Source organism: Triturus cristatus, chromosome 11, assembly GCF_964204655.1.
Source record: "Triturus cristatus chromosome 11, aTriCri1.1, whole genome shotgun sequence".
NCBI classification, from domain to species: Eukaryota; Metazoa; Chordata; class Amphibia; order Caudata; family Salamandridae; genus Triturus; species Triturus cristatus.
In genome coordinates this window covers 513,942,594-513,965,866 of record NC_140594.1, presented here as the reverse complement: position 1 = coordinate 513,965,866, position 23,273 = coordinate 513,942,594, and the positions used below count along the sequence as shown (strand labels likewise).

At 42.7% G+C, this 23,273-nt stretch overlaps 1 protein-coding gene across 1 annotated transcript in view; it reads left to right on the top strand.

The window, feature by feature from the left end:
* LOC146784498 (zinc metalloproteinase-disintegrin-like VLAIP-B) overlaps positions 1-23,273 on the top strand; it is a 2,353,571-nt gene that overhangs the window by 1,769,599 nt on the left and 560,699 nt on the right. The window contains exon 13 of the mRNA XM_085632965.1: positions 18,561-18,663. Coding sequence (XP_085489091.1) covers positions 18,561-18,663 — 103 coding nt within the window. The remainder of the gene's footprint in view (positions 1-18,560; positions 18,664-23,273) is intronic.

Genomic DNA, 23,273 nt, shown 5'->3' with positions numbered 1-23,273 from the left:
GAGTCCAGGATGAAGCCCAGGTTGCGTGCATGGTCTGTCGGTTTGGGTGCGGTGCCCAGGGCGGGAGGCCACCAGGAGTCGTCCCAGGCGGAGGGTGAAGAGCCCAGGATGAGAACCTCCGTCTTGTCCGAGTTCAGTTTCAGGCGGCTGGTCGTCATCCACTCGGCTACCTCTTTCATCCCTTCGTGCAGGTTGGCTCTGGCGGCGGTGGGGTCGTTGGTCAGGGAGAGGATCAGCTGGGTGTCGTCGGCGTAGGAGATTATGCTGAGGTTGTGTTTGCGTACGATGGCCGCGAGGGGGCTCATGTAGACGTTGAAGAGGGTGGGGCTCAGAGATGATCCTTGTGGGACGCCGCAGATGACTTCGGAGGCCTCTGACTTGTACGGTGGAAGGCGGACTCTCTGTGTTCTTCCGTCGAGGAAGGAGATGATCCATTCCAGCGCCTTGTCCTTGATTCCGATGTTGCTGAGGCGCCGTACTAGTGTGCGGTGGCAGACCGTGTCGAATGCCGCGGAGAGGTCTAGGAGGATGAGGGCCGCTGTTTCTCCATTGTCCATCAGGGCTCGGATGTCATCGGTGGCGGCGATGAGGGCGGTCTCGGTGCTGTGATTGGCTCGGAAGCCGGACTGTGAGGGGTCGAGGGATCCGTTCGTCTCGAGGAAGGCGGCCATCTGCTTGTTGACGGTCTTCTCGATGACTTTGGCTGGAAACGGGAGAAGCGAGATGGGGCGGTAATTCTTGAGGTCGGTGGGGTCCGCTGTTGGTTTCTTGAGTAGAGCGCTGAGTTCGGCGTGTTTCCAGCTCTCGGGGAAGATGGCGGTGTCGAAGGATGTGTTGATGATGTCTCGCAGGTGGGGTGCGATGACAGCGTCGGCCTTGTTGAAGACGTGGTGAGGGCAGGGGTCGGTCGGTGATCCGGAGTGGATGGAGTTCATCGTGCGGGTGGTGTCTTCGGTGCTGATCGGGGTCCAGGCGTGGAGGGTGGTGGTGGGTGGGGGTGGTTGGACGGTCATGGTGTGCGATGGTTGGTTGTTGAAGCTACTGTGTATGTCCGTGATCTTGTTGTGGAAGTATGAAGCGAGGGAGTTGCAGAGGTCTTGCGATGGGGTGATGTCGTTGTTTCCTGCGCTGGGGTTGGAGAGCTCTTTCACGATGTTGAAGAGTTCCTTGCTGTTGTGTGCGTTGTTGTCCAACCGGTCCTTGAATGCTATTTTCTTGGCGGCGCGGATCAGCTGGTGGTGTTTCCGGGTGGCAAGTTTGTAGGAGGTCCTGTTGTCCGGTGTCGGTTCCCTTTTCCAGACTTTCTCGAGGGCTCGGAGGTTCTTCTTGGAGCACTTGAGTTCGTCGGTGAACCATGGGGCCTTCTTGCTGCCGGGTCTGCCAGGCGGGGTCCTCAGCGGGGCGAGCTCGTCCGCGCAGTCGCTGATCCACTTCCTGAGGTTGTCGGCGGCCTGGCTGGGGTTCGCTGAGCTGGCAGGAGGGTGCTGGCTCAGGGAGGTGGCGAGCTGGTCTGCTGTGATCTTGTTCCAGCTTCTGTGGGCGGCTTGTTGCTGGTGTTGGTGGGTCGTCGTTCTCTTGAAGGTCTGCAACAAGAAAGACTTGCCAGGCCGCTGGCAGCACGTGAGCCGTACTATGAGTACCCGTGATCTACGCAGTGGAGCCTGTATACCTCATCCTCATACACAATACATCTGCATGTGCCCATGCATTTTATGCCCCCCCCCAATGAGTACCTAGGCAATGTATTTACATCCTCCCTCTTAATGGGTCAACATGATTGTGTTTTTTGGGCATGTGGTGTGTTCAGTTGGTACTTACACACAAGCAATGCATTTCCATATGTGCCATCCTGGAAGCGCTGGTTTATGATACAGTGTCGGAAGATGAATGCATCATGCACACTCCCTGGAAATTTGTCAATGACATTTGTGAACAGTCCGCAGTGGTCCACTATTGCCTGCACATTCATTGAATGTGTGTGCTTCCTGTTGCGGTATATGTGTTTGCTGTCCGCAGGGGGCACAAATTGCACCGATCACCTGTGGTAAGCCAGCAATGGCATGGAATCCTTGCTTGACGGCAATCTGCTCCTGCACAGTGTTGGGGAAGTGAAGCTGCTGGGGAATCAGGCTGAGTATGCCATCCAAAACAGTGGGGAGGAAGGTTGAGCAGGCTGCCTCTGATACTCCACCTACTCTGGCTGTTGTTGGTTGGAATGTCCCAGAGGCCAAAAAGTGCAGCACAGCGAACAGTTTTGTCTGTGGAGGGATGTTGGTTGTCCGCTGTGTTGGTGGCGTCAGCTTGTGGGCAATAAGGGTCAGGATGTGCTGGATGGATGTCCTTTTGAGCCTGTACTGGGCTATGACTTCCTCTGACCTTAAGTCTGCGAGGTAGACACGTCTGCGCAGTGCCCGCTGTCATCTTCGTCGCTGCATGGGTGGTGGTGGTCCTGGGGGTGGTGGCATTGGTGGTGGTTGTTGTTGTTGCTGCCTTGGTGGGACTCCAATCTGCATGATGACTACCTCCATGGCTTCTGTGGCTGTTCTGGGGGAAGCTCGGGCCTACTCTCCCTTATATACACCCACTTATCTCCAGTGTAAGTCAGGTTTGTATCAGGTGTTAATAACTGGAGTTAGCGTGCGTTTTTTTGTAGCTAAGCGGGTTGGCGATATCCTTGATAATAGTGAGAAGCTGTGTTAGCGACTTTTTTAGTGAGATTTCAGTCAGGAACGCCTACTTTGCATGTCATTAGCGTTGATTATCGCTGGCTTGAAAGGCGATAAATTTCCGGTCGCTATCGCCGGAAAAGTAACGCTAACAGGGGTTAGCGACGCCTTGTTGATAGGGCGATAGAATTATCACCGCTTTATCGCCAGAAACTGACGCTAACGTGGTGATAAGTCCCTTGATGATATGCCCCTGAGTATGAGCATTTTTTTTCGGGCAGATATTCGCCTTGAGTCTGTTTTCTATGGCCACCATCCAGGAGTCTTCTAACGTGGTACGTACACTTCTGCGTTTCATAACGTTTGCGCCATTCTACACGGACGGCGAAGTCGAGTAGTCTCTGTAGTCATTTCTCGGTAAGCATTTAGAATAATCAGTGGTTTGCACACATTTTAGCAGGCACGTTTAGATCGTGACCTTTTGTACATGTTTATTTTTCACTCTACAGGTTCCCCCATTTGGAATAACTTACACAGGGAGCTATTGCAATGGTATAAAGAGGAGCCATTCACGAGCGTTGGCGAGTGAGCATGTACGTATTCGGGACTAGTGAAGGAGCCTCGCCATGTTCATAAGAGTATGTATACACTTAGGATATGTAAGACATTTTCTTTTTCGGTTCTTTTGGCTTATTTCCTTATGAGTTCCTGTCATTGCTTTTCAGAACAGCTCCTTCGTAACAGAGTGGTGTCCCGGGAACCCCCTACCTCTCACATACTTATACTAGATTACCAGTTATCCTTGGAGGTAGTTGTAGTGAGCAGTTATTTTTTTTATTTGCGTCAGCTTTTTATTCATTTTTTATGCACTTTATTGTGGCAAATCGCGAGGTTCCCGAGGTTTCACGTTTTTGGGGGATTGCGATATGTGGTTCTATCTTATAATTTTTCCTAGAAACTCTCTACTTTATAGTCACCAGGACCTTTCCCTCACCGCCACCCGGACCTATTGGATTTTGGCTTGACATGAATGTTGACACGGTGGTCACATGAGTGTTTACTTCATTGGTCTATTTATTTTTTCACTGTTTTCTTCACATGTTTAGCACCAGGCTTTGTGATGCCCACAGGAGGATATGAGTGGTATATAAGTCTTTCGGTTTTTGTAGTTTGGAGGAGATCTATCTCCAACGAGAATTTATGTGTACATATGTGCTCATGTGTGTATATATGTAAATACAAAGACGTGTACTTTGTTGTGTTCTAGGTTTCCTTTCTGCCCCAAGTCCAGATGAGGCCCTGTTTAAAAGGGCTGAAACGCGTCGACCAGATACAAAAGAGAAGCCTGCACAATTGGGACTTTTTCAGTAAAAAAAATACAGTACCCCCTAGTAATTTATAGAGCGTCTGATTTATTGTGCACCGAGTGGTGCTGTACCAAGGGCGATCTCTTGATTCAGGGTTGCGAATTATAATCTATGAAAAAAGTGCTTTTTCGCAATCCCCTAAGGAATTCAGGGCATCAAGGTATCTTTCTGTGTGTTTATGTATGTATTTTTGTTTGTTTATTTATGTATGTATGTCAAATGTATATACGTATAACGAAATATATACAGTTTTGTGTATTATGTGATCGTCCACATATTCAGACAATTGAATTTTGACAAATATACACAATATGATCCAAACTTAGTGCAGTGATTGGTGTGTTTGTGCATACATTTAAAATATGTTTTTTTTTTTATGAAGATATTGTCTCGTTTGAGGGATTAATTAAGGTTTCCTTCATTGTTATAAATGATTATTCCTGATCGATTCAGCAGCATCCATATTGTTTTTTGCAGTGTATATTGCCCAGGTGCTAGTGTAGTATTAGGACAAACCCCCTTCTTCATGGCAGACAGACGCTCAAAGGTGTCATGGTCCACTTCCTCCTGACAGCGGTGCTTAGTTGGTATTTCCTCCTTCTCAGATAACTGGAGTGGGTCCACAGGGGCCTGAGGTGCCGGGACAAGTTGGGATGCCTGCGCAATTTTTGTGCATTCATGCTCAATTTGTTGAGCTAGACGCAGTTCCAAAGGTGCTATGGCCTGCCCGACAACCCTATATATGGAGCTTTCCACTGCCTCAAAGAAATCATCATACCAGTGGAGGAAGGCTAGAGGATCCTCCTCACCCTGGGTGTCTTCAGAAGGCTCCATTGACTCAAAGCCAGTAGCACTAAGCACAGTATGTGTGGAAAAAAATACTCAGCTGACGAAGCCGGTAGGCTCAGCAATAGATGGGCTGGGAGACAGTCACAAACTTTAGGTGGGCAGAGACTCACAGCTGTGGGTCCAAGGTGCAGGACACACCCTCCCTTTGGTGCCAGATATAGTGGGGAACTTTGCCTGGGAGAGTGTGTCCACTACTGTGCACAAGCCACCTCAACAAGAAAAAAACCTGATTCCATCGATGTGGAGGCAATCGGCGTTGTACCGTCGTTAGAGGAAACGGAAAGACACTTCCGCTTCCTCTTTACGACGTGCGACGCAGATCGGAAGAGCTTCCAGAGGAGAGGACGTAGCGAGGTAAGGGGGAATTTAGTTTAAGGAGTTAATGAGGTGTAGCGAAGGGTTAAATGTAAGGATTTGTGGGTGAGGGAATCGCACAGGGAAACATTTTTAAAGTTGAGGGGAGGGGAATTTATTAGAAGAAAAAGGGGCGGGGAGGTCGCAAAGGAGTATTATTAGAAAAAAAAAAAGAACATTTACCACGAAAATGCCTTTACCGATATGCGTGTTAAATGCATTTTCGTGGTTAATGTTATTCGTGGTAACGGCATTCGCGTTGTAGCGCATGCGTAGTAAAGGCATGCGTTGCAACGGAATGCGTTGTAATGACATACAACCAGGGCAAATAGACAGCCATTGGCTGTATACTTGTATACCCCAATTTTGTATATTTGTTGAAGAATCTCCCTGCCCCAGGAGTCCGGTATCTCTTCGTTTTCCATGATGCAAATGTATATTGAAAGCAGTCTGCTGATCAGAATGCCAGATTGGATTGTGCTTGAGTTATGCTGTTTGGTCCTGGGGCTCCCTCTGCCCGACTTTTTTGTATTGCTTGTCCAGTTGATACAGTATAGCACATTGTGAATGCACTGATTTGTTCTACACTGGAGTTACTTATTGCCGAATAGCCTTTGTCTACTATGAGGATGTGTGGATTCATCTGGGGTGAGGAATCTTCGGTGTGCGCAGGAGTATTTAGATCTTGTGGTGCTGTATAGTGCAGGAAGAGGTAGTTAACCCACACTTACATCGAGACGTTGCCATTGTTTGCAGTAAGAGCTCCTTTCTCCTGATGATTTATAGTTTTCCAGAATTCTATGGAATTTTTATTGTGACTGCATTCAGATGCTTTGCCCAGCATTTCCCATTGTATTCCCTCTTAGCGGCCCATCCTCTTTCTTATATGATTGCCTTTTCTTTCCAAAGTTCACCACTTGAATCATTCACCCAGATTTTTCTTAGTGCGCTGAATTCACTTTTCCCTTCTTTTTCACAAATTTAAGGGCTTGCCTGACCATTTTGTTTTGTTGTTCATGGGGCCCATATGTGGCCCTTTATTGAAAGTGTTGTTTTGGTACCGTAAAAGTAGTTTCTCTATAAAGCTCTGGCAGACTAGCATGAGTTAGCTAACTTTTGTTTTTTCTAACTCCAGCAGAAGAGCATTCTGTGTATCGTTATCTTTTGGTAGCAAGCCATTCCATTTCAGTCTTTAAAGATTTTTTGTAGATGCTCAATGTATACATTTGAGGGCTTGAACGTTTGGTTTGGGTTTGAGGTTGCAGTAGAATCCTCGTATGTAGTCCGACTTACAGTGGAAGGTGATCACTTTCTAATTGGCGATTGGTTTTAAAAGATGTGATGTATTTGCAAAGAGTGAGCGTTACCAAGGTATAATGAAGAATGGACTTGCTCTTGACTGAAACATGTGTCTGTTCCGGGTGTTGAACTTCAGGAAATCTTCCTTTTGCAAGCCTATTGAGGTGCAGGATGCTAGGATCCTTTCTCCTATTTTGTCAAGCCTCTTTTTTAGTGTTGCTGTCTGATTAAGTACCTTCACATTAAGTATTGAAGTGTTATTAGTTGTTCATCTTCACACTGTTGATAGAACTGATTCGAGTTAAAGTTCCCGGATGGCAGGGTTGGGTCCTCGTTATGCACTGCTCTGAGATCTATCATTAGTGCTTTAGGTTTATTTGCAATTTCCCACTTTTCTTTATGTGCTGGTGTTATGTAGATGTTAAGAATAATTAATGCACAGTAAAGCTCCATTGACCACTTCTCAATTTTTACTGCAAGAATCCATGGTGCATTTAGTTGTAGGTGAGCGGCTTTCACATTGAGACCAGCGGATAGATATATTAACATTTACTTTGATTTTAGTGGCAAAGTTGTTGAATTTAATAAATTCAATTAAAGGGATTGGATGTTGTGACCTGTTTCTTGAAACCGAGTTATGCAGAACTGTTTCCAATATGGTCTGATGGTTCATCTTGAATCATATTTGGCAGGTCTTTCTCATTCCAGGAGAAAAACTGTAGCTTGCTTCAACATATACATTTGCATATTTACTTCCACGGTTCTATTGATTTTCAATTTTTTTATGTCCCAGATGAAAATTTCAAAGGCTTGCTTAAATGGTCATTAACAAGACTCTAGGTGCAACTCCTACATGGTTTTTAAGAAGTCTCTCTATTTTTGTTAAGATGTATCAGTCATTTATATACATGAACTGAAATGATTTTATAGATTCAGGCAAGCAATAGAAATTAAGCTGGTTTGTTAAATGGTTAAAGCAATTCAAGCTATAGTTTTGCTTTTGCATGTGTGAGAAAGATGCTTAGAAGAAAGAGAGCGGTGGGTGTGGTAAGAAAAGGAGAAAGATGCAATTTGGACACAGAGATGCTGTAGTGCACGTGAGCTGCCTAGCTTGGTGAAGAAAGGGGTAGATTGGAAGGCGAGAGATACACAAGAAAGTGTGAGCCATGACTGAGGGTGCAGGCCGTGTGGAAGTGGTGGAGAGAGGCATAGAGCAGGAGGAATACTATTTGAGAATGCTTTCCATTTTAGTACAAAAAGTCACATGAAATAGAAAATGCCAAAGAAGAAATAGTTAGAAATGGAAGGATATAACTCATCCGAACACTGTGAAATCGAAATGTGCCTCGGTGATATAGGCAAAGAAGAGGGAAGAAAGCCTATGAGCAAAAGCAGGCACTCGAGAAAGACAATAAAGCTATCTGTAGGTGAAACCTGAAAAGTGACAGGTGGTATGTTTTTTTTTCACATGCACAAACTGCAATGATTGTTATAAAACAAAAATGGGAATATTTCTTTCATGAAAGATAATTTATTCAGCGATTTCTAATAGAATTTATCATCATAAGAATTGTATATCTCTTGAAAGAACGTGATGTATGCGTTAGAACAGAATCAATTCCTTATTCAAAATGTATTTTTTATGAATAAACACGACCAGTGCCATATTCAAAACTTTAGCTTTTGTCAAGCACTGCTTCCATCGGGTAAATAGAAACAGAGTCTGGCCAGGGGCCACAAACCGTGCTTGTTTCAAGCAAGACCCCCAGGGAACATTAAGATATAAAGACCTGATAGAGCTGAGACCAACCCCTAGCCCTCTATGCTGAAACTCATTCTCACCACATAACTTGACAGGCTATAAGGCCACTTGTCCTCACTGTAGATGGACAACAAGGGAGGAAAATGTCTCAGCACAGGGACCCATGATGAACCTAAAGGTAAAGGATTGGTGGAAAAGGGGATTAATAACTTGTAGGTCCATTCCGGCACATAAGATTGAGATAAGAGGCCTAGTCGAGGAAAAGCAGCTGGACGCCCTTTTTATAACTGAGACATGGCTCAAGGAATGGTCTACCCCGGACCTACTTATGGCCTTGCCAGCTGGATACAACATACGTAGACAGGACAGAATGGAAAAAATAGGAGGTGGAATAGCCATCATATACAAAGAAACTCATAGTTGTACTATCACGCCGATAACACTCTTGAACTGTGACACTATGCTGTTCATCATCCGGCTATCACCCATCCAAACATTTTCTGGGATCCTTGTCTATCGATCCCCAGGGCCCCGTAATACCTTTCTGGAAATTCTCCCTGATTTCATCGCAAAGAGCATTCTTTCCAAAAGTGCAACAACCATTCTAGGTGATTTTAACATCCATTTACATAAAAAAGGAGGACCCTACTACCCTAAGATTTATCCAAGAAATGGACACTATGCAGTTGAGTCAAAAGGTGCAAGTAGCAACTCAAGAAAAAGGGCACATCTTAGACGCTATATATACTAATGACCCTAACCTAATAACAGTTACTCCTACTCCAGTGCCTTGGTCAGACCACTGCTACATCCCATTTACACTGACCAATACACACCCGCAGAAATAGGACACATTAAGTACAACCGAGTCAGGAATGGACGAAAACCATCCCAGGAAATCTGAAAAAATCCCTAAAAAAGGTATTCCAGAGATATCTGGGGAGGTAGAGAGCACAGACTCAAGCTCGTAAAAGTGGCCCACAAAAGCAGAAGATGACTGTGACAACAAAGGGAGAATAGGATCAAACCAGTCACAAAAGAAACCAACGTGGTTTAATAGCCATCTTGCCTCCTTAAAAAGAACTTGTAAAAAAAATGAAAGAACCTGGAGGAAATCTTACGATATTACTTTAAAAGGTCAGACACTATCATGATGAGATAAAGATACCTCAGGTGAGATACTTCCAGGAAAAAATTGAGACATCATCTAACTCCTCAAGAGAACTTTTTAAGGTGGTGAAATCCCTTACACTTATAGCGTGGGAGACACCCCTAAACTCCCCCTCTAAGGGGAGATGTAATGAACTTACAGCTTTCTTTAAAAACAAGATCAAAACTATTTATGATTCCATGTTAGAGAACGAGCATACCTCAGACACTCAAAGAAATAAGACAGACACCGAGCCCCCATTGAGACCAACATTAAAGGCATTTCCAAAAATGAGTATAGATACCACAACCAAGATCCTACAAAGTATTAAATCCAGGTCACGGTTGGACCCCATTCCCCCCCACATCCTATTACAGGGAGGAGACACTATCTCAACAACAGCCACCAAGTTACTTAATCTCTCTCTCAGACAGGGGATAGTGCCAAAATCTTGGAAACATGCCATAGTTCGCCCTCTGATCAAAAAGCCTCACTTAGACACAAAAGACCTAGGGAATTTCCGCCCCATTTCACTTGTCCCCATTTTGGGAAATATGGCTGAAAAACATGTTAACCACACGTTGTCACACTTCCTAGAGGAGAATGAGATTCTCCATCAGACCCAAATGAGCTTTAGACCAGCACACAGCACCAAAACCGCCCTACTGCTTGTCACAGAGAAATTGAAGAGCATCCTTGACCAAGGGGGCGAGGCCGCCATCTTGCTGCTCGACCTGAGTGCAGCATTCAACACAGTCGATCACGAGACTTTCTCCCTCAGGCTAGATTTGAGCAGGGATTCAAGGTCAAGCACTGAGGTGGATAGTGTTGTTCTTGGAGGACAGATCCTTCCAAATTACAGAAGGCGGACACTTCTCGCACAACTTCAAGGTCTCATGTGGGGTACCACAGGGTTCCTCCCTTAGCCCCACATTGTTCAATCTGGACATGCAACCGCTGGTCAATATTGTCCCGGAATTCGGGTTGTCAATTATAACATATGCAGATGACACCCAAGTGATGGTCTCACTGACAAACGACCTCAACGCTAAAAATAACTTAGTGCCTTCTTGCATGGAAAAAATGGCCAGATGGATGACACGAAGTAGGCTAAAACGTAACAAGAACAAAACAGAACTAATGTTCCTAGGCAAAAAGTTAACACTGCAAATCACGATGAACTGGCCAAAAGAATTAGGACTCCCCCGGAACATAAGAACCCCATAAAAAACTTAGGAATGTGGGTAGACTGCAACTTCACAATGGAGTCCCAAGCCAGGAAACTAGCACCCACCTATTTCGGAATCCTCCAGATGCTCCGAAAAATCATGGGCCTCATTCCAGAGGAGACCCAGAGAACCGTGGTACAGGCGCTGGTGGTCTCGCATCTCGATTACGGAAACCCTCTCTTCCTGGGTTCACCGAAATATGTGTTGAATAGGTTACAAGTGGTGCAGAATGCGGCAGCGTGACTACTTAGAAAGACACCTAGACATGAATCAGCGCAAAAGGCACTGAAGTCGCTTCACTGGCTGCCAGGATTAAGTTTAAAACACTGTGCATAGCAAATAGGGCCTTAAAGGGAAAATGACCAACCCTACTTAGAACCCTGATCACACCCTACACACCAGAAATAGCCTTAAGATCTTCCACAGAACACCTGGCAAAAACCACCAGGGTTAGGAGAGCCAGATGGGGAAGAAGATCTTTTTCACATTTAGTGCCAAAACTTTGGAAATCTATGACATAGATCTAAAACTGACCATGAACGAGTTGGCCTTCAGAAAGAAACTGAAGACCTGGCTTTTCCCAGGTTGAGCCCCAGTCCATGCTCACTTCTGCTCCACAGCGCTGGGAAGCCCACGGGCAGTTACGCACTCTATAAAACTCATAAACATAAACATTAATTGCTTGTAGTAATTCATTATCTCACTTGTTGGTGAATGCTTGTTGGTTGATTATTGGCTACTTGGCCTGTAGATATGTAGAGACATGGACATTGATTCAGCAAAATGTCAAGGGTAGCGGAAGTAGCATCACACTCTTTGACTCCTCCCCTGAAGACTTTGGAGGAAGTGATCCCACATGGCCTTTGACCCTGATGACATCACAGGAAGTTATGTCACATGCTCCGATAATTATGTTTGTGGAGTTTCACTTGACTAAATATATTTGGCCTGTGAATAACACATGACACTAATTATGGCAGTGTAATTTTATCTGCACTAAATATGTATAGCATGTATACAACACTCACCACAATCAAAAATATCTTATGTACATTTAATTAGAGTAGTATGAGGATTGAGATCTAGAGGATTTGCAAGTATGACTGTTTGCCATTTATATAGCTTTCTTCAAAAAGCATTTTGCCTGCTGAGCTATTGGTCAAAAACAAAGTTTTAGAAATTTGACAGAATATGGCACAGATAGGGTCAAACTTAAAACAGAGAACTCCCAGAAATGTCCTGATGGTCTTCACTGCAGGGATCCTCAGGCCACCAGCCACTTTAGAGTCATGAAACACAGGGCAAAATGTAGTTGCAGTGCCCTGCATTGTATGAAGAGTAACCTACATGTAAAAAATGTATTTTAGATTAACATTTTATAGCTCATCAATCACTGTTAGAGAAGTGAAACATTAATGACTTTTATGCATGTCGTATTTTGGTGATTGAGGCTGTTTATATTAGCAAGTATGTGCAGGGAACAGGCATGGAGTGGAGAGCATTCTTGCATAGAGGGTTGTTTAAAACATTATGAGAAATTGTTATTGAATGTTTTCGAAACTTTTGACTAAAGAATTCAAGAGGTGTACAAACTAACAGGCAAGATTAACAAGCAACACTATATACAAAGAAACAAAAATAAACTTAGAAATACCCAACTGTATATATTTACAAATTGCCATATGCCGAAGGCGGCCCATAAACTTTTACAAATGGTTTTAAAAATGATGGAAGCCATCAATGTGTCAATCTGGATTTGTTTTATTGCTGAATAACGGAAGTGGGTAGGTGGAGCAGCACTTGACCTACTATAGATCCTGGGGTTTGTATGTTCCATTTACTATCTTAGGCTGGCAGTTGTGTTCCGCTAACTCTGGAACAGATACAGCTCATGGAATTGCAGCCGCTGACACTGCACAGACACATTTACAGGTCATGTCATTGCAGTCACCTGCATGCTGTTCAGCTCCTCTCATAGTACTCACCTTCATTAACCCAGAGAGCAAATGTAACAACTTCTAGACACTATACAGCTGCAGATCTTTCATAGGGTACACCAGTAGAGATGGGAAGGCTCAACACTCTCTTCTAGTACTTTCGAGGATCATCTATGAGGTGCCAATGGATCTATGTTATTTCCTACCTAAAAATGTATCCTTAACCTGCTCTTAAAACAGGGCAAGCTTTAGCATTGCTGGCACACGTGAGAATCTTTGTTGACATCCCACCTGACCTCCATCTTCACAGATTCTATCACTACCACTCTCTAATAGTGCCCCTCATCTCTCCTTAGATCCCCTCTCACATTTATTTATTTTTTGTAGTGTTATATCCTTTGGGTCCTAACAGGTGCTCCAACTTCATTCCCACTGGCAGACTTGCCCTCAGCCCCAGCTAGGCCCCTTGTATCTGTTCCTAGATCCGGATTAGCTCCGATTGCTAGTCCACAGCCTTTCCTGGAGTCTGTTCCAGTTGCGCCTGTAAAGGTGCCACTGAAGTCCCTCGGTGGCACCAACCCAATCATTATACCCAACTCTGATACGGAACCAGATAGGCTTCTTTTGGCGGCGACTCCAGCGCTGACAAGACCAAGATCCTTCAGGTCAGAGACAGCATATCCCTTTCCATAGAGGCCCTATAGGGAATAGAATTTGGCAGATCTGAGGATTCTTATGGTTATTTCAACAACCTGGAAGAGACCTTGAACGAAGATAACTAGTATTAGGAACTGTTGGATGTCAGTGGTCTGGACACCTCTTGGGACACCGGCATAGTCTTTCCTCTCAGCGCGGCTATGGAGTAGAGGGCTTAATTTGCAATTTTTATGAGGAGGGCGGCTGAGGTTCTAGACCTTATGCTGCTCTCAGTGGCAGTCAAGACTAATGCCTAGACAGAGGTGCTTCAACCTGGGGATAGCCCTCATAGAATCTCTTCTCTCCTATAATGAAACCCTCACTAATGTCATGGTCAGGGCCTGTAGCAAAGCCCTGCACAGGCGCTCCTGTGCTCAGCATAATTGCTTGCCACCAGCCCCCGTTCCTAAGCATCCAGCTTTCCTCACCCAACCCAGGAGAGCCTGGGTGTCAAGTCCTCCCCGTCCAAGTTTAACCCTGGTGCTTTACCTACCACACTACTGGATAGGGAAATCAACAGGCCAGACACCTTTGGCAAGAGAAATTTCTCTTCCTCTAGCCTTTTACTGCAGTAGAGAACACTGCATGCCTCTTTGGACGATATTCCCAAACAGTTTGGGACTTGGCTGTGGAAGTGCTGGCCATAGTCTCGGAGGAGGCCTGAGCCATCCTGTCCCAGGCTATTACCAATGGCAGGGATCTGGCAAAGTTCACAATGCGCTGCAGACTGGACATGACCAACTTGTTAAATTGAGTGAATGCTTCATCTTTGGCACTTTGTAACCACTCCTGAATAATGTCAGATAGCCTCTCAGGGGGATGTCCAAGCATCCCTTATGGAAATTCCCTTCAATAACACTTGTCTGTTTTGCAAAAAGGCAGATTCAGTGCTTAATTGCTTTGATAATAGCAGGGCCAGTTTGTTGGATCTTTCAATGGCCCCATGCCAGCCCCATTCTGCCTTTTGCCCCTAACAGCCATGTCCATTTCTGGCAGCCATCACGCCCATCAGGCTCCTCAGTCCTTTCGAGGCTGCAGATGTGGCTCTCAGAAACCTTGCAGGACACAAGACCCAAGATCTGCCCAGTCTGCCTCTCTCCCAGCAGTTGCAGCCTCCAAATCCCTTTAATATGCCCTCTCACCATCATAGGCAACTGGTCTGCAGCAGGATCCAGTACCACCTATCTCAGTGGCAGTCCAATGTTTAAATTGTACACCCTTCATTTTCAGATTGGCTGATGGAGGACCACCTATCCCTTTGGCTTCAGGAAGTACAGCCTTCTGGCCAAAGGAGCGATTGAGAGAGTGCCGACATCAGAAGTAGGTTGTGGTTGCTATGTCTGCTACTTTCTGGTGCTGAAGAATGACTAAGGCTTCCACGCTATACTAGACCTAAATTCTCTGAACTACTTCCTGAAAAAGGAGAAATTCAAAATGCTCATGTTGGCTCAGGTCCTGTCTGCAATGGACCCTGGAGGCTGGATGTTAGTCCTAGACTTGCAGGACACATATTTCCATGTACCTGTCCTGCCGGCTCATGGCATGACTTGTGGTTAATGTACCAAGAATACTCTCAGTTCACTGTGCTTCCCTTAGGCCTTACAAAGGATGGCAAAAGGATCCAAGGAGCAAGGACTCACTCCTTGAGGAGACACCAAGATTTCAATATAAACAAGCTATGAAATATTTCTCTGGGCCCGTAATCAACCTATTCAACTCTCTTCCCACTTACCAGACAAGTCAACCATTCCTACTCTCAATTCGAAAAGCACTGAAAAAGCATATTTTCTTCAGTTTCAAAGTTACTCTACTGATCATTATGTATGTTGCAATACCTTTCTCCATTGTTATTCTTGGTTGCATGTAAACCATTAGACTCACAAATGATGGGCGAAATGTGGAACAAATCAAATATTCACCCCCAGGGAAAAGTCCTGGGTTAACTCCATCGTTCTTTTGCTCACCATGCCACCGCAGTTTAGACCCAGCCATATGTAAATCAGTCTTTGCTGTTCCCATGCTCCTCATGGGAACAGTCCTGCCCGAACTGCCAAGCCAGGTCCTCTCTAGATCAGAAAGAGCCCCCCTAGGACAGGTCAAGACTGCATTGCATGTGGCTGAGTTCAAACTGGGTGGTATCGTCAGCAAAAGAACAATGGTTTAAACACAGATCTCTTGACTGGGGGCGAGTGGTTGAAACATTTCAGCACTCTGTCCATCATCGTGTTGCGTTTGCCTTCAAACCATACCAATACCTTTTGGTGCAGTTTCGCTATAGTCAAATGGTAGGCATCTCATCTCATCAAGGTTTTTAAATTCCATATTTTGTGTCAGGATTAATTTAATGTTTATATGTTTTCATTAACACATACAAACTATCATAGTCTGCATTTTAATTTAGTCAATTTGTAAAATTTGAACCATAATATGCCTCCTCCACTTTTTATCTGGGACTGCCTATAGAAATATAAAATGCGGTTGAATATATCAGACCTTTTAAGTTTAAACCTCTTCATCAGAGTCAGAAGTTTGATCTCATTAATTAGGGTAATAATATGTTTCCAAGTATTGTTGGATTGGACCCAGTGAGAACTAGGCGTTTTGGATAACACCAACTGTGCCACATCAACAGAATAGTTCAGATTCAACCTCACAAGGGTGCAACCTACACTAGGAGGGCTTGCTTCCTCCTGGGTGTGCCCAGTAACCCAGAGGTGTGTCTTTGGAGACACAATTGTCGAGTGTTATGGAATGCATATACAGTGTTAGCAACGGTGGAATTCTTTCTCTATAGGATTTTCCTGACTGTGTTTTTTCCATGGTCGGTCATGACTGTGGGTGACTGTCTAGCAGTGGCCAATCCTAAGGTACCTAGGAAACACACATTTGTTGCTGTGAGCCCTTAAAGAGGCATCCTAACATCCTAGAAATAATGTTCCTTTACTTAGCATTCAGTGATGAACATCAACAGAACACATGACATCACACATAACATCTTTATACATGTTGCACTGACGCTATTTCTATTGCTCATGTCGAATTGCAACTTCAGGACAAGGTAGTCATTAAATATAAACGAGTTATTCATGTCATAAATGTATGCTTACTGGGGAGCTAGTATTTGGGAACTAGAATCAGTAGTTGCTAAAGGGAGATGGATACAGATAGGATAATGATACAAACATTTTCCACCCCTCAGCCTCCTGCCTAATTCATAAAAAATAATATCCAATAAACCTCTCTCTAATCAAGACAGTTGTGCCAAGAACCGTGCATTAGGGGTTAGACTAACACATCCTAGTGCTATTGTCTGCATCGCTGCACTAAAATGATGAGGCATAATTAAAGCTCCTCTATGCTTGACCATGTGCTGAAGCTCTGTAGAGTTAGATACACTAAGCAGCCAACACGCCTACTGTATGACTCCACATAGTTATTATTGAACAGAGCACAAGTTGAGGGGAGGTGTCTGGTTACTATGGAAATCGGCCAGGGCCCGGCTAAGTTGCTTACTTTACTTTCATTGAAATCAATAGGAGTTCTTGCATTGCCTGTCGCTGGGTCATAAGGTTGTTTGATTACATGTTCACACAAACTGTAGCCTTTCTGGGCCAAACAATCGTCACACATGCGCCAAATGTAATTGCCATTTTGTGTGAAGAGTTACACTGCTGAAACAACTAATAGCTCCAAACTCAGAAAAAAAGAAAGAAAGAGAGAGATAGAGAAGAGAGAGAGGATGAGAAAAAGAGAAGAATCGGAGAGACCAGTGAAAGGGGCCATGCAAAGTACTACATGAAGAAAGAGAATGTGAAAAGGTAGTGGTAAAGAGGTGGTAGGAGATGTGAGATATGCAGATAGAGAGGATTTAAGAAAGGTGGGAGAAAAGTGTCAGAGTGAGAGACTGCAGATGAAAGTAATGTGAAGGGAAGAACAGAAGTGATTTAGGCACTCCAAAGACCACTACCTCTTACAGAAACCTGATAATATTCATCGCATGTTCTAATAATCTCAGAATTGAAACATTTGCAGTTCTATCTATTCAAATCAAACTAGTTTGTATTACTCGTGGATCTGATGCTGCCAACAAGAACTGGCATTGTCAATAGGTCTGGCTTGTTTTAGGCATATATTCATTGTTGTGTGGTATGTCTGGATGCACTAACAGAAGACCCTCAGAAAGACACTCAAATATTGGTCATTGCTTTGATTTACTTGTGAGATAGTGTCACTCAAAGTGCCACACATTAGACAGTAAAATGTTACTCTTACGCCAACTGAACAAATGGAAATGTCACACATAAGCAATCAGAAAACTTGCCAGCTTTGTCAAGACAGAGCAGTTGCTTCACCCTGATGTTCACCAGAAGACAGAGACAGAAAAAGAATTGAGACTTGGGGACCGCCTTAGAACTGCCACCATTAGAACAGGGATGTTGCATTGTTGTTGTGTGTGTAATACAAGTGAGCGAGTATGTAAAGACTGAAAGCGTTTAAACAGAATAAAAGATGTTCCATTCTTCTTGATCACACCATTCTGTGTTACCTACAGCAAAAGGAGGCATTGCAACAATACTCCTTTGATCTTCCTGAGGAAAGTACAATATTTATTGTACATTACTATTGATGAGCTGTTTATTGATTGAAAGTTAGTAAAGGAATGCCAAGGGCAAGTTTAATTTGTACTTAATTAAATAGTAGCAAGTGTTAACTGTATTTTTTAAAGTTATGATCGAGAGCTTTTTCGCGACAATTGGCAGGGTTTCACTAGAAACAGTCATGATTGGCAATCAAGCAGGATGGGAGTCACCCATGCTGGATGGGATTCCTGACCAGGGCACAAAGAAAAAGGCTGTTTCTTCACTGCGCTGTGGGATTATAAAACCGAAATGGGACGGGATTGCTGGTAAACAGTGACATGATGTTGCAGTTTTGTTCTACAGGTTTTCTGCATACTTTAGCTGTTTGTGTGTTCTTGTAATGGCTGCTAGTCCAGAAGTTAAGGAAGTTTGAATCATAAACCTCGCCTTCGTGTCCTTAATAGAATTGCAGCTTCACTTTAATGTAATCTACAAGATTTTTCATGCCACTCCAAATCTCACGTCTAAATAAAGAAGAAACCTGAAAACTCGTGTTTAAAAGAACAGATATAAACCTAGCTCGGTTGGACATCAAGTCAGGAACAAATAGCAAAAATAAGTCTACTCTGTTATTTTATTGTTTTAACTCATACTCCTTTAATTTGCCTCAGGTGCTGTGGAGGGGACAGATTCATGTTTCGGAATAAATAGAAGAGGTGACTACTATGGATTCTGCACGCATTCTTCAGATACTTATAATCAATGTGCAGCTGAGTGAGTATTCAGCGCTTAAACAGTTATTTTTTCTGTGTCCAATATTATTGATGACTGCCTTGGAAAAGCAAAGGTCAAGCAGCAGGGGCTGGATTTTGGGGTGAAGGGAAAAGTGAAAGTTTAGTTTATAGGGACCCTCTCATTTCAGTTCCATTTGTTACTTTGCTTATCGACAGCTAGGACACCATAAGTAAATGTAACATTTTAAATATATTTTTAAAAGAGCACAAATGTTATGCAGTTGTTTTTACCAAAAGAGCACCTACCTCTACGTGTAACGATCATTTGCATGAAAAGTAAATATTTATAATTGTGGTTCTCAGTTTTATTGTGTATTATTTATGCCACCAGCATTTATCAATATTTATTTTATTGTTCTCTACATTTAGGTGATCATTAGGATGGAGGAAGGACCACCACCGCGGATGGCGGGGGGAATCTCACCTAGGCCTGGGCTAAAATTTCGTTCCGTTCACGGAAATTGCGATAATTTGACATTTTCGCATTCCGCGGAAAGCGCGAAAATGTCAATTTCCGCATTCCGCAGCTTTGCGATAATTTGGTTCTTGCTCGCGCTGTAAAATAATACATTCTCGCGCGCGTGCGATTGCCTTACCTGAATCCCTGCGTTCGCCGACAAGTTTTCTTGATCCGGTTGCGTTCTCCATGAGATGTTGTATTGTTTTTAGCCATTTGCGCTGTCTCGCGACAGTTCGCGCCCGCAGTGACGTCATGCGTCGGGCGATCACGTCTTTCTTCTCGCGATCATGCACCGCGAGACAACTGAAAACAAGATGGCCGCGCCCGCGAGCAACCGCATGGGTAAGTTGGCGAGCCGCAACCATGCAGAAAATCTCGCGAACATGCGGGAAAAAAACTTCCGCATCTTCGCGATATTTCCGCGTGTTTGCGATCATTTTTAACATTTTCGCGATAATTTGCGAAAGTGGATTTCGCAAATTCTGCCCACCCCTAATCTCACCGCGACCGTGGCGGTTGCAAAGACCGTCTGCCACGGAACCGCCACATGCAATCCTCTGGATTGCCTGGCAGAGCGGTCTTCACTGGTGAAATGGTGGCGTGCCTAGCAGGCACCGTCCGCCAAATTACGATGAAGGCTGGAGACAGCCTTATTATGGTGGTGGAAAGGCTGACGGGGATCGGGCTCCCCTTGTGTTGGGGTAGGCGAGGATGCACTTGGGGGTACCCATGGTATCTCCTACATTTCACAGCACTACATGGCAGCCACCGTGTGGTGCCTGCCACGAAGTGCTGTGAAATGCACAATGTGGCATTTTTGCATTGCGGCGGGTGCTGCTGTCAGCAGCATCCGCTGCAATGTTAAGATACAGGATCCGACCGCCACATTGGCGGTCATATCCTGATCCGCTGTGCGGGACTGCTGCGTGCATGTCGGACGGTCCCGGTTTACACCAGGATGGCGGACGGACTCCAGTCCCTACGCCATGCTAAGGAGACCCTTAGTTTGTGTTCTGTGAAAAATTAAGTTACAACTAGTTTATTTCCACTTTTATTTCACTGTTAAATTTACACACACACTGGGATGCTTGTTTGAATTTAGCACTTAATGCAGCCACATTTAATTAAATGCACTTATAAGCAAACAGTGCCATCAGTGCTTAATATGTGCAGGTGGTTGGCGACTCTCAGCATCAACAATTACTGGTAGGCTCCAGCACTTTCTTTAAACAGCCAAATGCAGTATACTTGCACTCAGCTTACCAGCTGGTGGCCATGTTATTGTTTGGAATCTGATTAGTGAAACCCCCCCCAGCCTTCCTCGATGGTTTTGTACAAACACATCTCTAGACATCGGCAGTTGGTTAAGGAAATGTCTTCCCTTTTTTGTAATCTCCTCATGCTTTCAATCTAACATATACTAACCTGTCATCATGATTGACTGTATTTTTCTATTTGAAAAAGAAAATAGGGGAACACATTCTTTTCATCTGTATTTATGAACAAAGATATCAATGAAAACCGTAAATTGGTAGCCTTAATCAAAATTCATGTGTACCCATTTAATTAAAATACAGGTGCCCTCAAGACATAGAGCCCAATTTAGAGACTGGGGTGTATATACACTGCTTCCTCCCGGCTGAGCTGGTGTGCTAAAAGTACAGTTGTTAGCTGGCTTGTTTCTTTTTTGCTGAGAATACTCCCCCAACCATTCTGCCAGAAGCACTTTCTGTGAAAACAAACACTGGGGGTCTAGTCCACCATCCAATGATGGCATGATGGACCAGTGAGAGATTTTTGTTTAACTTTAAACTGACAAAACCCCAAAACAGGGTTAGGAAAACAAAAAACACGAAAGCCTAGGAGACATTCTGTGGTTTCCATAGACTCAGGTGAAATTTCCATGACGCTGGTATAACTTGACACAAATTCTCGAAACTTCGCAATTACGCCAGTTATAGTGAGGAAGCACAGGCACAGAGTGAACTACCAGAACGTGAGTGACTGTTGTTAAAGGTCCGTGTATTTTGGACAAAGTGCATTATTTGCATTCAAAATGGCCACACTGACGCATTTGATGCTAAAATGTTTTGCATTTCATGTAATTTTGCATAATCTTTGTGGAATTTTTCATAATTACGCAAAAGTAAATTACGTGAATTTCCTACACCCCTTGTTTTTTCCCTATTGGTGCAAATAAGATTCTGTCAGGTGGCAGATATCAGGCATAGGGGAAGGCCACAGAGTTCCATGTGAAAGTGACCAAAAAAACTTTGCCGTGTTGCATGGAGTTCTGCAAGTGGTAGTGTGTGTTAGGTCACGCCGTTCACGCTGATTTTTAGCACTGGGTGTTTGTTCGGCGCAAGAGGGTGCTGCTTTTTTTTGCCGCTCAAGTGGATGCTTCCTCAACGTGAATGGAAGGCTTCTCAACGCAAGCAGTAGCATTCATCCGCGACCGTCCACATTGAGAAATGGATCATTGATACACTACATCGACTTTGATAACATCGAAATACAGAACTATCGAGTCAACAATATTGTAAACAAAAATATAGACACACAATACACAATAGAAATGACACTAACATTGATATAAAAATATTGTTTATATAAATCTCGATTGCAAAAATATCGATTACAAAAATATAGAACACAAAAATATCGATAACATTAAAATAAAATGAAACACATCAAAAATATTAATACAAACAATATCGCCATACAATCATCGATAATATACAAATAAACTATCAAAAATAACATTTAAAAATAAAAAATGCTATCTATGATAATACAATAATATAGCATATACCAAACATTATAAAAAAATACAAATAATTATGAATTAGTCACATTAATATAACAAATAAATTAAAAATTCAAAAACAAATTAATGAACAAACAAGAGAACATGAAAAGTATATAAAAAAATAAACAAACATCAATTTATATAATATATAAAAAAACACATTTATCTACATATAAAATTAATTAACAACAATAAACAGAATAAAAACAAACAATAAATAAACATAATAAACATTAAATAAATTAAAAAGTAACAGCTGAAAAAATCAAAAAACCTATCTCAACCAATAAATTTAAAACACACAAACACAAACCAATAGAAAACCCTAACTAATTAAACAAACATTTTAAAAACAATCAAATAATTAACACAAAATACGGACAACCATGGAGGAAGAGCGAACCTTTGAGAGAGAGAAGACAAACAAAAAACAACAATGCCAAAAACAATTCCAAACATCAATCAATAAAGGTAAGAACAAAATTTTGTAACTAAATACATTCAAAAAGCTTGTAAAATATTATAACATATTTTCCTTTACATGCAACAGATTCAACCTCACTATAATTGCACCTAGAAAATTCAACACAAAGATTTACATACACAACAACAATAAAATATAACTCAAATTAAGTATATGACTTCACCAATAACTAATTTACTTAAAAGTATTAAACATAATAAAATAGCAAAAAATAGCTAACACGTGTTTTTTTTTTTAACAGCTTCTGCAAAAATCGACAAAACCATAACATCTACTAAGGAAACTCCATCAACTAAAAAGAGTAATTATTTTTATTTCATTACAATCAAATAAAAATTAACACTAAATAATATAAATGATCAAATTAACTAAAATTACAATGTAATCTTTTATTTTTCACAAATTATACTTCACAACTACTATACTCAAAAACCCCAAAACAAATATAACATACGAAAAAAATAAAATATCAAGCTAAGAGAAAAATATAATACAAAGTAAGTATATAAATTAACCAACAATTAGACCTAACTGTTAAAAAAGGATAAATGTCATATCCAAACAAATTACTAACAAATACTTTTCTTCAAAATTCAACAAAAAACAACATCAGCAAAAGAAATTTCACCAACTGCATTCAGTAAGTATTTTATTTCTTCAATTAAATATATAGACTAAAAAACTGAAATAAACAAATATACTAAAATTATAACCTGTTATTTTATATTTCACAGAATACACTTCAATAATAGTCCACCTTAAAACAACAAAGCAATAATTAACTTTCGAAAACAGAGACAAAAGCAACAGTACAGAAAAATATAAAATTAAGTATAT